Source organism: Lonchura striata, chromosome 12 (genome assembly GCF_050655825.1).
Source record: "Lonchura striata isolate lonStrDom1 chromosome 12, ASM5065582v1, whole genome shotgun sequence".
Classification (NCBI taxonomy): domain Eukaryota; kingdom Metazoa; phylum Chordata; class Aves; order Passeriformes; family Estrildidae; genus Lonchura; species Lonchura striata.
The window spans coordinates 2,432,345-2,447,155 of record NC_140714.1 but is presented as its reverse complement, the minus strand read 5'-3'; the positions used below and the strand labels follow the sequence as shown (position 1 = coordinate 2,447,155).

The 14,811-nt window shown below is 40.6% G+C and overlaps 1 protein-coding gene across 3 annotated transcripts in view; it reads left to right on the top strand.

Moving 5' to 3' along the window:
- CNTN6 (contactin 6) overlaps nt 1-14,811 on the top strand; it is a 129,946-nt gene that overhangs the window by 41,713 nt on the left and 73,422 nt on the right. For 2 of the 3 annotated variants that reach the window (XM_021529017.3, XM_085590277.1), the window contains 2 exons: nt 5,342-5,468; nt 10,578-10,753. In XM_021529017.3, the coding sequence (XP_021384692.3) occupies nt 5,342-5,468; nt 10,578-10,753 (303 nt within the window). The remainder of the gene's footprint in view (nt 1-5,341; nt 5,469-10,577; nt 10,754-14,811) is intronic. The other variant, XM_085590276.1, reaches the window with a different exon arrangement.

The window sequence follows — 14,811 nt, the reverse complement described above, 5'->3', positions numbered from 1 at the left end:
AATCTGCATTTTATGGCTTCATTGTTTGTTTTCACACCCAAGGAAAATATGCAGTCAGTCCATAACCTGAGCATGTTGTTTGCTACATCGGCCTCAGCTCACCCTACCTGTCCCACCATAGAGATCCCGTTTAAATAACAGAAAAAATATTGGAATATTTGACTCATGTCTCAAGGAAAAAAATTGACAGGACGCAGAATCGACTTACTGAAAACATTTCAAATTTTTGTGCCATTTAGGTCTGGAGGAGCCCTGATTAAAGAAAGGTTTTGTCTCCAAACTCAAATCAAGAGTGGGGTTCTCCGAGTGAGCCACAGGCAACTTCCATCATCACACATGGGGAGAGGGGACAAAGGGAGGGGCACTTGGAGTGCCAGCTCCTGGGAAATGCCAGATTCCAGCTCTGCCTCCTTTCACCTGCTTGCCCTCATTATTTTTCAAATCTCAGGGCAAGGGAATAATTTTCCACTCTCTCCCAAATGAAATGGCCTCAGGTTGAGACAGGGGAGGTTTAGATTGGATATTAGAGGAAATTTCTTTATGGAAAGGGTTCTAAAGGACTGGAATGGACTGCCCAGGGCAGTGGTGGCATCACCACCACTGGAAGTGTTCAAAACAAGTGTGGATGTGGCAGCTGAGGACATGGTTGAGTGGTGATGTATTGTAAATCAGGTGAACTTGGAGGGAAGAAATGCTGATGTCTGACTCCAGTTCAGCAAGCTGAATGATTTCTTTATTATAACTATACTAAAACACATTTTAATATACTATTTAAACTAGATACTAAAACTACAAACCTACTTTTTCTAACTACCATATCTAACTCACAACTCATGACCCTCTCTGAGTCCAGCCCCAGGCTGGTTGGATTGGCCACCAGCTCAAACAATCCTCACCAGAATCCAACCAAGCATCACCCCAGGGAAACAATTCTCCAAACACATTCCACATAGGAAAACAAGGAGCAGAAATAGAAATTGTTTTCTCTTTCATTTCTCTCTGTGCACCTCTATGAAAATCCTGAGACAGAGTGCTGGGATGGATGGAGTTGTTGCTGTGGAAGTCTTTTCCAGCTGCAATGAATCCATGATTCTGTGCAAGGGATGCCTCACACTCTTGGCTGTCATCTTAAAGACAGTTCCATTTATAAACCCTGGGCTTGAATGCCAAATTCCCCATCATTACTGAGAGCTGTTCTGACTTCAGCAGTGCCAGGACTTCCCCCCTGTGCCTCCTCACTGCCTCCCCTTCTCCCAACATCACAGGGAGCTAAATGTCTCCCTGGTTTGGTGTCTGCTAGCAGAGACACTGTGGGATTCCACCAACGCTCTCAATTTGACTCTTTCAATAGCAGCTGAGACTTGAAAGGAGCCCTGTGTCTCTGGAGCTCTGTACATCAATATCTGAAGGGAAAAAACACATGAAAGTTGAAGGCCCTTGGGGAAAATCCTGCAGGTCTTAGGTTCTTCCTCCTGCTCAAACCTACAAGATCTAATCTGCCTTTCTGTGTGTTGCTGCTTCACTCTCAGAGAGCTGGGTGGCAGTGGGAGGGACAGGGGGAGTCCTGCCTGTGCTCCACACAAGTTGTTTTTCTTTCCACACAACATTTTCATGGCCATTTTTCTGCTTCATCTTTCCCCATCTTCTCTCCCAGTGTAAAAATCTGACTCCTTGTAGGGATGTGTGTTACTTCAGGTGGTACCAGCAGTGTCTCATCCATTACCCCTCATTTTTTGTGGATATTCTCAGCTCAGTCAGAGAGAAAAAGAAAAAAATTTCTGCTAGGCTAAGCCTGGGGAAAAATCTGGAAGGAATGTTAACAATTTATTATCTTATTTTCTGTTCATATTGTTTATAGATATGTTCTACCACACTGACTTAAGTCCTAGTGTACCAATCAGGTGAAATGTTTTTATTTTAAGACCAATGGAATTCATGTTCAGGATGTTCTCTATAAAAGAGAGAAGTGCTTTTGAATAAAGATCCTTCTTTGCCTCCTAAAGATGGAGTTTCTTCATTCCCATCCCTGCCTCAACAGTGACAGTTTTGCATCTGTCAGGCTCCTTTTAAAGTCCTTGAGCTCCCTGGTCCAGGCCTTTGAGGAGGGAAATAATTTCATTCTGCTTCTGACAAGATTCAATCAAAAACCCCAGTGCTCTTTGCAGGGAAACACTCCATGGCATTTAAAAATCTGTGCACCCCATAAACTCCCTGTCTTCCAATTACAAATTACCTGTATCTTCAGCTGAAAAATTAAACAGATTTTAAAGAAGTTGGATTTTTCATAGTTTTTCTGCTGGCTTTAGAAGGGGGAAGGGTCTAATTCACCTGTCCCATCCCTTTTGCTGGAGCTGACAGGTGTTTTACTATCACACTGATTTAAAAGACGCCTCTTAATCAGGTGTCAGCTTTGGCCCATAAAGTCATATTAATGTTTTGGATCAGATATGAAGCTCTATCTAAGGCACATTAAGAAAGATTCATTAGAAACTCACTACCCCTGGAATTTACAGCCTTCCTGGAACTTAATAGCCTGGATAAATTCCTCCTTATCTGGTTTGCTTATGTGAATTATGGCAGTTTTGCATTTAGAAGCTTCTCCTTATGATCTTCCATAAGGATTTGCTGATATGGTACATCCAGAATCATGGAATGGTTTGAGTGGGAAGGGACATTGAAACTCATTCCCTTTCACCCCACAGGGACACCTTCCACTACCCCAGGCTGCTCCAAATCTTGTCCAACCTGGCCTTGGACACTTGGAGGAATGAGGCAACCACAATTTCTTTGTTCTCCCAGCCCACCAGAATTCCCCATTCCTGCACCTGGAGCAGGGAATCTTCTGGAGTTTGGCTCCTTGGAGTTGATTCTCCCAGGCAAACCTACAACCTCTCCCTGCAAATAGATCATGATGTTTCTGGGGCAATCTCAATTTCAGCAAACTGATTTTATCTGCTTTCACCAAGCAGCTTGGAGTGATGGTAATTCCAACTCCACTTTGCAAAAATCCTAATGGGAAGGAAGATCTGTGCAGCAAATGGATCAAAGTCAGCTAATTTACAATATTGCCTACTGAGTTATCCATACTCACATTGCAGCCTGGGCCTGGGCCAGCCTAAACTGCTCTTGGGATGTTCTCCTTTGCATTTCCAGCTGGGCAGAGACCTCACAAGGAGCTGGATTTGAATCCAGCCAGAGTCAGAAGCAGGGAAGAACAGGGAGCAGGATTTGGATGGAAATTAAGCTGATTAAGTGTGAACTCCAGATTTGCTCTTCTTTCTTCCTGTCTGGATGAGGAAGAGCATAAATACAGAAATATTTATTACGCTGAGTAAAACCTCTTGAACTCCATTTGACAGGAATATCAGGGTGTGGCATATCCACCTTTATTGTCCATAAAGCAGTGACTGGAAGCACTGGGACCCCCCTTCTTCTTCCACAATTATGGAAAAATCAGGGTTCCTCCTCTTCCATTAGCACAGTGTCAATGCCTGGGTTGGCTGAAGACAATATCATGTAATGAATGAAGGAATGATGATTCATTTTCCTGCTTTAGCTTTGAATTCAAGCTAGCATAATTATGGTTTTTATGTAGATCAAACTGATTTGGCATCATAAAGAAATACATTTTAAGTTCTTATCAAACATTCCATAACAAGAGTTTATATTTACTTTCAAGCACTGTGATGAGGATTCACACACAATTTTTATGTATAGAAATGATACATTTAATCAAATACTTATATTCTAATCAATGTTTTTAAAAATGTGAACTATTTAAACTTTAACAAAAGCAAACAGCCCCATGAAAATGCATTTGTCATGTGTATCTCTGGAGAAATCATGGTGATTGTATTGAACCTAGAGGATGGAGAAGAAATATATGGCCATTCTCTATAGGAAACACAAAAGGATGCGTCAGGAAATTAGAAATGACCACCCTGACCTTTTCTATAAATAAGAGATGGACTCCTAGGACACCATTGGCTCTGAGAGTGCACATCATTTCTCACAAATTTGATGTTATTCTCTGCTGCAGATCAGCCAGCGAGGAAAGGATATTAAAGAGAGAACAAAACAACAGCAAAAATCTGCCTTTACTAAAATTCATGGGTGGTATTTTTGTGACAGGGATTGTGACATGTCCACTGGAAAGGAGCTGTTAAATATTGTGTCCTTATTCTACACATTAAGGGCATGGGAAGGGGATATAAAATTAAGATATTCAAGAGTCTGAAAATGACAAATGAGTCTAAATTCCATTTAGGAAAAAAACATGGGAAATTAATCCCAGGTTTACCAAAATATTTACATTTTTATGAGGTGAAGTAGGGGTTTTTATGTACATCAGGTAGTTGACCACTTGCCCATGTGGGTAACAAGGATTTAAAATGCAGAACGATGATCCCTGGGTCATTTTGTGGCTTCAGAAAAATTTCTCCCTGGTAGGTCTGGGAAGGTAACGAGAAGGACTGAGGAAATGAACCCAGAAGGGAAGCAAATTCCTCCTAAAGAAAAGACAAGTCAAAGGGTCAATTGTAGAAACAGTTAAAAAAGAAGTCTTCAAATTTGTCAAGGGACTAAAACCAGAAGAGTGGCAGGACAAGAAACAAAGATTATTTAATCAACCCAGAGAGCTGCTGTGCCTTGCCCTCGTGGTTTGCTGAACAAATCTCCCCTGCTCCCCAGAACAAGGAAGATCACCATGAAATAAAGAAATAATTCCGATTTGCCTTGCAATTAATCATTTAATTTTGGGTATGAAGTAAAGGCTGATTACGTAATGCTACTCCTGTTTTAAAAGGATTGAAAACAAGAAGGGAAAAAAACCCCCCAAAACACCAATAAACAACCAAACAAAACCCCATCAACAACCCTAAACCCCGGCCAGTATAAAAAAATCATGCATAAAGTATACAGAAATAATATCTCAAGGGATGGGAAGGGCTAGAGGAGAAGGAGGTGAGTGATTTCCTGAGACTGTGCTGTGAGCAGGGAACACCAAACCCTCACAATTCCACAATTCCACAATTCCACAATTCCATCCTTTCCTGCTGCCAGTCCTGATGCCCAGCACCAGGGTGAGGTGCACAAAAACATGCAAAGCAGCTTCACTGTCACCTGCAAAATAAATCAGCAGCAGCTGAGCTCTGCGATTTTATTATCAATCAGCCTTGAAATATTTCCTCTTTAACAGTCCAGTGTCTGGAGGTGGAGTCTCTGGTGGATATAACAGCACACCTTAACTTGCAGCTGAAAGCAAAGGACTCCAAAAGGACAATTTTATGTGGAAGGACATACTAAAGACATCTAATCTGAAATTATTGTTTTTCTTTCACAGGGGAAGAAACCCTTCATGGGCCTATTTTTATCCAAGAGCCATATGATATCACTTATTCCATGGGCTCAGCAAATCCAGAGATCCTCCTGAACTGCACAGCTAAAGGATATCCACTGCCATACTACAGGTGAAGTCAACCTTGGGGAAATACTGTCTCACTGTGACTCTTTGAATTGTGTTTTAGTCACTGTACCACCAGAAATAAACACCCTAAAAATCTGTTGAGTGTTCAGAGCAAGAATATACAAAGTTTAGAGTAAATTTGAGGAAGAAAGGAAAAATATTTTTGCTGCTTTGCTATAAAGAAAATTAACATAGGAAAACAAAATAATTGAAAATAATTCCCAAAGTACTTAAAAATATACGGAATTAATTCTGAATCCACAGAACTGCTGTGAAAAATGGAAAAACAGAAGCACTGAGCATCTGCACTCGATAAAACTTCCCATACATTAATAAATGCTTGGAAAGCAGAAGAGCAACATCCTTCCCTTTTCTAATTCCAGCATTTCATGTGCATATTTATGGTGTTTGTTTAGAGAAGCAGCTCCAATACCTTACAAGAGTCACTTAATAAAACCTTGGTACAGAGGATTTTTTGTTTATTTGATAACCATGGATTCATCACTTGCAATATAACTTGTTACCCCAAGGATCTGGAAATCCAAGTTGGATAAGAGGAAAAGCTGGGAATCTAGGGAAAAAAAAAAAAGACATTGTGCTTTCTTCAGAAAATAATGGGAAAGTAATGGTTGAGGAAAATTATATATAAAACATAAATCATTCATGCAAGGCATGAAAGAAAATTGTGTCCTATGAAATGTTCAGAGAATATTTATTGGAGATTTTAACTGATCCTACCACAGCCTTCCCTGGAAAGTGCCACCACTGGATATCAGCTTGGCTTTTGGATTTCATGGCTTGATTTGTCCCCAGACATTGTGTTAGGAAAGGAACCCTTAATTTCTTTAATTTATGCGAGGAACCTTTCATTTCCTTTTCACAGTGCAACTTCTCCTCCTACGAGTAGAAACCCTCACGTATTTCCAACCCATTCCTTCTCCCTGTTCTCAACATGAACATAACTGGTTCAGGCCATGGATTTCAAAGCTTTCCAGATCATCCACCCTTATGTCTCATGCTTAAGCAGCTTCCTAAAAAATTCCTGGACTCTTGTATCCCCCATGGATTCCTCACACCCACAAAGAGCAGAGACAGCAGCTCCCACCAGGCAGGAGAGCTGGGAAGTCTCCCCCATCCTGTATTTGATATCCATATTTTACCATCATTTTTTTCTACCATCCATTAATTAAATTCCCTGGGTTTTTTTATCACCATTCCCATTTTTTTTTTTTTTTTTTTTTTTTTTTTGCAAAGCTCCAGTGGCTCCAGGGCCATGAGATCAACATCTGGGGATGGATCCTGGAGCCCTGAGGTCAATTAAAAGTTATCAGACAATCACTGCTGCAATTACACCATCACTTTACTTTGATTTCCCCACAGCTAATGCTGCCTTTGTCAGATAAGGATTGAGCCCATATATTTCAAGTTCCAACAATTTTAGATCAGTCAAGCCCAGTATGAAATTTTAATCATCTCCTTTGCTGAGTGATGGCAAAGAACAGCGAGGATTGCTGGAAGTTTCTCTTTGATTCAGAGCTACAGAACCACTCCAACAGGAAGAAAGTTAGATACCAGTTAATTTGCTATTTAGCAGTTTTTACATCAGGAAATCTGCTGCTAAATGCCTTTTCTTGAAATAAAAAATGCTGAGCTTTCCCTAAAAGTTTTATTTTACGAGGTACTCTTTTATTCTTATAGACTTGTTGTATATAGTGATAACATTTTGCAACTCCTCCTCAAAATATTGTGTGTCTGAGAAGCACAGTGCAAGAATTGTGTAGAAATGTAGGTGGAAGGGCTGAGTAATAAAAATGAGGCACAGTTTTCCCTTTGGAAGTAACAGAGAACACAGATTACACTGCAAACAAAAATATGGATGGAAGTATCTCTGAAACCATTAAGAAATCTATATAAATGTTTTGATAAACATAGTCTTACCTCTTATGTCTTTTTTATAATGTCAAAATTGTCTATATTATCATGTACATTATTACAGGCGTTTTCTGGTGTGATGTTGGGGGTAAATAAACACAAATTTTAAATTAGATTTATAATTTTTTGCACTTAAGCCTTTTTGGTTATAGTCACCAGAGGGTTTATCACCAACTAACCCAATGAATTTTGCATAATTTTTTTTTTTACTTCAAGCCTATCAATGAGCACCCTGCAGTGTTTCCAGCAGTATTTTGACATTTTTTGTTTGAATTCAGGTGCTGTCTTTTCTGCACTTCCATTCAATACCCAGAGCAATCCCACAGTCCTGTATTTTCATGCAAGTTGGAAATCGAGGGTGTTTTCCCCTCCATAATCTTCTCGGGGAGGAGTCAATGGAACCAATAAATAAATCCAAGGGCAGCATAAGCAGCATTGGCTAGAACAACATTTTAATATTTCAGCCCAACACAGAAAAGGAGATAAAAAGATTCAAATCCAATCCAAATCCAAGCAGCACGAGGATAACTGGAGCACACAAATGAAAGGGAGGGAACAGAGCACAAAATCCACAAGGATTGAAAATGACATCAAATATGTCCACAATCATTGCATCAGGCTGGAGAACGATTCCCAGCACTCCCAAAAATCCACCCTGGACAAAGAAATTGCAGCCCTGCTCTCACGTCCTTTTCCCTGGAATGCTGTTCCTTGGCTCAGTGCAGATCCTGCCTCAAAATGGGCTGGGATTAAAAACTCCTTCACCCTCTGCTGCCTTGTTCACAGGCAAGAGTTTTTACACTTCCTATTTTCTTCCTCACTGGAAGTGCTGTACATGAAGGGAGGTTTTTGCAAATCCTTTTCCCAATTACAAGAAAGCCTCAGGTGGCTTGGCAGGACATTTCCATTTGAATGCAAATAATCTAAGAAATATAGAACACAATGAAGTCATAAAAATATTGATATTTTTATTATAGCAGCATGCTGAAAAGAGAATTTATTAAATCATGTGAGCATATACCCACTCACAGTCCTCGGGCTCCTAGGGAGTTGATCGATTCAGCATCAGAATATAGGAAATTTTTTAAAGTTTAAAAAATAATTGGTGAAAAAGAGAAAAAAACAATCCAGAATGTATTTCCCATAATTGAGGGAAAATATTTCCCAATGGTTGCATGAAAAAAATTACAAAAATACATGGATGATCTCTGCCTTAACGGGCTTATGTTAAAAATTCCCTAAAATAATTATCCAGATTTCTGTGTATTAATACACTGCAGAACACACAAAGTCATTAAATCATTGTCTACCGCATGAATTCATTAATTTGCTTCCTTCAGTGATGTAAACATATTAATTAGGGAAAAAGCCCACCCCAGGAGCTGAACCCCTGATCTATATGCAAAGTTTAATAATCATTGTACCATGGTGATTAGAATGATTATGGGGATACTGTGAAGAATTCATTTGCAGCAGCTAAGCCAACGTCTTCACATTTGTTTGGAAAAACAATTATAGATCTTAATTGGGAGCCATGCAATGATGACAGCAGTTATTTTAGTGATTGATTCTGAAATTAAAGAGAACTGGCAAATTAAATACTAGAATATCTTAGATTAGAAAATGGAAAGCTTTAGACAACTTGGAGCATATGTAAATCCTGAAATATGGCAAAATGCTAACGGTAATACCCTAAAATAACATCAAAACCTAAACCCACTAAAGCAAATATCAAAAAGGAATCGAGGAGAGGTACAGAGACACCAAAAATCAGCTGGAATTTGTAGGAAGAATTCCTTAGAGTTGAGTGTTGCACCCAAATTTTTCAGTGTGGATGCATCCATGGAAGGGGAGACAGCAACCCAAAGAAATGATTTCACATTATTAGAATTTGCTCACAGAATTCCATTGATTTCATATTTAATCAGTCATTATCTCTCAAAACAACTTGAAGGTCAGGGCAGTGGAGATTTCCCTTGGAGCACAGAATTGCATTTCAGATCCTGGTGTGGCACAAAAGCAGCTCCTGAGCAGTGTGGGCGTGTGGAAAGAGGGCTGGGAGGGGACCCACAAAATCCTGTGCTGTGTATCCAGGTCAGATTTCCAGGGATAAAGTGTGAGCTGGCTTCAGTTGTTACCTGGGGGAAGTGCCCTCACTGTCAGGAGCTCTGCAGAGGAGCAGAAATGGATCATTTTTGTGCTGTGATCCTTCAGATGATTAACAAGGAGATGATTGCCCTCGGTTTGGTGCTGCCAGGAACCCCAAGTGAGGCATTGGCAATTTCTGTATGAACCTTCCACCCAAGGGAGGGCTTGGAATCACACCCAGAGATCACCACCAATGATAAAGGCTGGGGGGGTGGCTCTGATATAAAATCAGGAGAAGAGAATACCTGTTGGTGTAATTCTAGAATTGCTGACCACCTGAAAAGTGGCATTAACAAACCCAAACCTTGCAGTGAGTCCTTTATCCTTCCTTTGGCCCCCGTGTGAGCAAGGAGAATTCAACCCTAGCGTGACTAATGGCAAAGCCACAAGAATTCCCTTCCTGAAACGCAAAATATTTATTTTCTTTGGAGGAGAAATTGTATTTTGACATCTGTAAACAGCTGGGTAATGTTGCAGACACAATCCATTTTCTGCTTAGTGGACTAAGGGGGACAAATGAAGATTTAAAATAGCAGTGTTCTCATCATTAAATGATCAGTCTCAGACGTGCTGGATAAAAACTTCCCTCTCAGCTCTTGTTCTGCCCTCTGAAGTGCAATCCCTCCTGATCTACATCTCCAAAGCATTTTTTTGTTGCCAAATTCATGATTAATCATTTGCAAGGACCGTAAAGCACATTCAGGTACCATTCATATTATAAAAAATAATGTAGTTGTAGACAAGGTATAAACCCCCCTCTGGACTGAATGGGTAACTTTGTGTGAATAAGTTATAATTACTTTTTGTGGACATTTGGGTGAACACTGGTGACTAAAGTAAAGATTTTCCAAAGAATACCATTATTGCTATCATTAAGATTGATGTAAGAAGCAGTCGTGTGTGAAAAATGATCTAATTTTGTGATATTTAACTACATTTTTATCATTACAGGTATGCTACAGCACACTATTTAAGATAAATATGAATAGGCTCTGTAAATTATAAGCATAATTTGATTTTTTTCCCCTCAAAGGTGGAAGCAAAATGGCACAGATATTGATCTTACCATGAGTTATCACTACAGGTTGGTTGGAGGCAGCTTGGCAATCAATAACCCACATAAAAATCAGGATATTGGAACATACCAGTGTTTGGCCACAAATTCATTTGGAACAATTCTGAGCAGGAAGGCAAAGCTTCAATTTGCATGTAAGTTGGGAAGATCATATTTATTAGAGCATTATTTTCCTATTAATTCTGAACATGGACTGTAATTTATTGGGTAATTAAAGGATCATTGGGGATTCTGTCCAAAAGGTTTGACTTCCTTCTGCACTGCTTATTCCTAAAAAAAACCAAAATGTTCCTGGTGAATATTAATAACAAAACCAGACATCTGATGGCTGCTGCCCTCGGGAGCCAGAATAAAAATCAGGAAATTGAAAGGTCAAGGAAGATGAGCACAATTATCTTCACTTAATAAAGGTGTTCTCACTTTTTAGGACAGTGGTTTTGTTGTTATCCCTCAGGTAGCTACAGCTGGGGGGGAATTGTTGCAAAAAGTTGGGCTTTGAGTTTTCTGTAGCTAATGAGGTCTAATTGAGACACAAAAACATTGTTCTCTTAATTGGCACACTGATTTTTTTTTTTTTTAACATTACCAAAGAAACACTCCTTTTCCTTACACAATGTCTAAAAGTGTGAGCTGCTCTCTGAAATATTTCATATTTCAGCTCACTCAGGTCGAGCACGTTGTCTGTCTTGAGATGATTTAAAGTTTATTTCATCTTTGCTCCCCGTTTCTCTCCTTCACAGCTTCACAACCTTTTTCACAAGGTTTGGACGCAGTGACCGAGTTCTGTGAATGCCCTGGGGACGGGGGGAACAACAGTGACAACCAAAAAACCCCAGATATTCCCTCCAGCCCTATTTTTTTTCCAGTCTAAAGCTCAGAGCAGTCTGTTGCTGGGAGAAGGCAATTGTTTTCAAAGCTCATTAATAAAACATGTGACTAAAGCCAGCCTTGTGTCACTATTTCAGACACCAGCAAACGGATTAATTATTAATCTTGTTCCCATTTCTCATAGCAAACCTCATGTCACAGGGGTTACAAAAAGGAGACATCAGAGGTCAGGCTGGTTCACAGAGTCTCTTTCAGCAGACCTGATCAAAAGGTGTATTGCTGGTACCTCATTTAATAATGTTTTACTACCCTGAATTTCTCAAACAGCTTTGATTTCTAAGAGCTGGTCAAATGTAAGAAAAAAAATGATTCATTATTTTACCACTTTTTCTGCTGAAGTATTTTTTCAAGCCAGACTTCCTGTGTGGGATTTTTTTTTTTTTTTTTTGAGATTTGGAGGTGAAAGCTGGTTAGTGGCAGAACATATTCCATTTCAGAAAGGAGGAAGAAAAGACAGCCTCCTCCAAATTGTCCATGGAATCTGTAATCCCCAAAGAACCAAGGCAGGCCAGGGAGGGAGCTGGGAAAAGACCTAAGGAAAGGGACTATCCTGAAATGAAGGCACAAATGGGGTGTGAAAAAAAAAAAAAAAAAAAAAGGGGGGGGGAAAGGAAAAACAGGATATCTGTGGAAAAAAAAGAAGGCTCTTGTGATTATTCAGCATTTTATATCAAGCTTTATTTAAGCTTTACACCCCCACCCAAACACTTCCCAAAGTTCCTGCAGAGAGCAGATCCCAGAGATGGGTCTGGTTTGTCCCCAGCCCTCAGCCTGCTCCAGTCCTCCAGCTCTAACAGCTCCACAGAATCCTAAATTTATCCCATAATCAAGCACTACACCACTTCTCCAGTAGTGCTGACAGATATTTACCTCCTTCCCCATGGAGAAGAGAGAGGACAGACAAATCAAAGGCTTTTATTTACACTGACAAGCACAAATTTACAGGAAAATGCTTCAATTTAGCAGCATCACTGCAGAACTGGGAGTTTTAAGTTGTCTTACAATAGGAAAAAAAAACCCCACAGTACATGGAAAATATCATAATGACCTGATGGTAATAGTGGAACAAATTACCTTGAAACTCTTATTTCACAGTCAACATTTCCTCGTTTCTTATTTTCATGTTGCCATCCAATTTAATTCTTTGTTTCAACCAATACTTCAGGGTATATCTTAAAATCCAGGCAGGCAGGCACGTTGCTGTAATGACACTTTCATTCAACACCTCACAAAATGGGATTCTACCCTGGACTGGAATGCCTGGCATATTATTGCAATCTCCCTGATAAAGAATTGAATCAAAGCTATTATCCAAGTACCAGGGTTTATGTGTATTTGTCTCTTTACTACAAGGTAACTAACTCCGAGTTGGAGTTTGAATTAATGATACCTCCAGAAACCTATTCAACATGTCAACTAAATATATAAAAAATACTTTTTTCCTCTGTTCAAGATAGGAAGTTCTCCGAGAAGCAAAATAAATGCGGGACGAGATTAGAAATATGTCTTCAGATTCAGCTGGAGTTTGGTGCTTATCCTCTATTAAAACCAGAGCTGTCAAAGGAAAGCTGCAGGAGGAATATTGTACAGAAGGCAGTGGCATAGATTATTAAAGCTACAAGCTGAAAATGAGAGACAGCATCAGGGAGAGGGAGCACGTAAATGCATTAGGATGGCAGGCCCTTGGCATCCCCTCTTCCTGCACAAGGCTTGTTTTGTCATAAATAAACTTGAAAGCTCCCTATGAATCCTGCACGTCTCCTGCTCCCCTGCCAGGGGTACATTTGGAGCAGCCCACGTGTGTTTTTGCAGTTGTTGAGGTGGAAGTTTGCAAAGCTTTGGTGTCAGGCCTTGGCTTGTGCAGCCAGAGGCAAAAAGGGGAGCAGGGTCCTTGTCCTTGTCCTTGTCCTTGTCCTTGTCCTTGTCCTTGTCCTTGTCCTTGCCCTTGTCCTTGTCCAGGCTGGTGTGGGACCCCAGCACATCCCTCTGGCTGCCCTGGTTGTCTCCAGACCCTGGCAGGGGCTCAGAGACCTTGACATGAAGTCACAAACACCTGTGGCTTTGATATTAGCCCATGAAAAAACTTCCAATTTTGTATGAGGAATTACAAACCACAAGGGTTTGAGTAGTGTGATATTTGAATTAACACAGGGTGGAAAAGTAGAATTTTGGGATTTTTAGAATGGGTTTCAAGGGGGTACAAGATGGAGGGATTTGGGCGTGTCCTGACCTTCTTTCCTTTCTTCTTGTCCTCCATGTCTTGGTGTGATGGTGACACTTTTCTGTTAGTTCAAGGTAGAGATTCACTCTAACATAGATTATAGGAATTGGTGAATAATTGCAAACACAGACACGTAGTTTTGAGTCTATAAGGTGGGAGCTGCCCAAGGCTCACAGCAGAATGCCATGGCCTCCTTGCTAGCCAGAGCTCAGCAGGTCACAGAAAGAATGTTCAGAGAGAAGAAATAAACAACCTTGAAAGCACAACTGGAGCATTCCAGGCTCCTTCTTTGGCAGCCTCAGGCCAGGGAAGCAAAGACTCTTCTTGATCTCTCTTGGGGTCACCCTGACCTAAGAACCCTGAGAGAAATCAACAGGCTGGAGGCTGGAGTCATGGCCTGCCACCCACAGGGCTTCTCCCTGTCCAGGTCAGTGGTGACACCCAGCACAAGTCACCTGGAACTCTTCAGCTCAGCCCAAAATGAAGTCAAGGGCTTGGGAAGTTCATCTTGGAACTAGGCCTGACTCAGCTTGAAGGAAGAGATGAGGACGTGAGAGCTTTTCCTTTGCTTTTACACAACTTGGAATCACAGAATCAGTGGAGGATGCAGTTTTAAGCTGCACCAGGGGAAGTTTAGGCTGGACATTGGGGAAAAGCTCTTCACAGAACGAGTGGCTGAGCATTGGAATGGGCTGCCCAGGGAGGTGGTGGAGGAGTTTAAAAAAAGGCTGGAGGAGGCACTCAGTGCCATGGTGTAGCTCATAAGGTGGTGTTAGGTCATAGGCTGGAGTTCTTGTCTATCTGTAATCATAGAATCACAAAATCATAGCATTAACAGGGTTGGAAAATACTTTTGATATCATCAAGTCCAGCCTTTGCCCAATCTCCCCCTGCTCATAAACCACATCACAAAATGTCACATCTACTCATTTGGACACTTCCAAGGATGGCAACTCCATCACTTCCATGAGCAGCTAGTTTCAAAGCTTGGGCACTCTTTCAGTGATGAAACTTTTCCTAAGGCATTTTTGTTTAAGGCATTTCATGCCTTAAAAAAAGACAAACAAAAATCTGTTGGGAAAA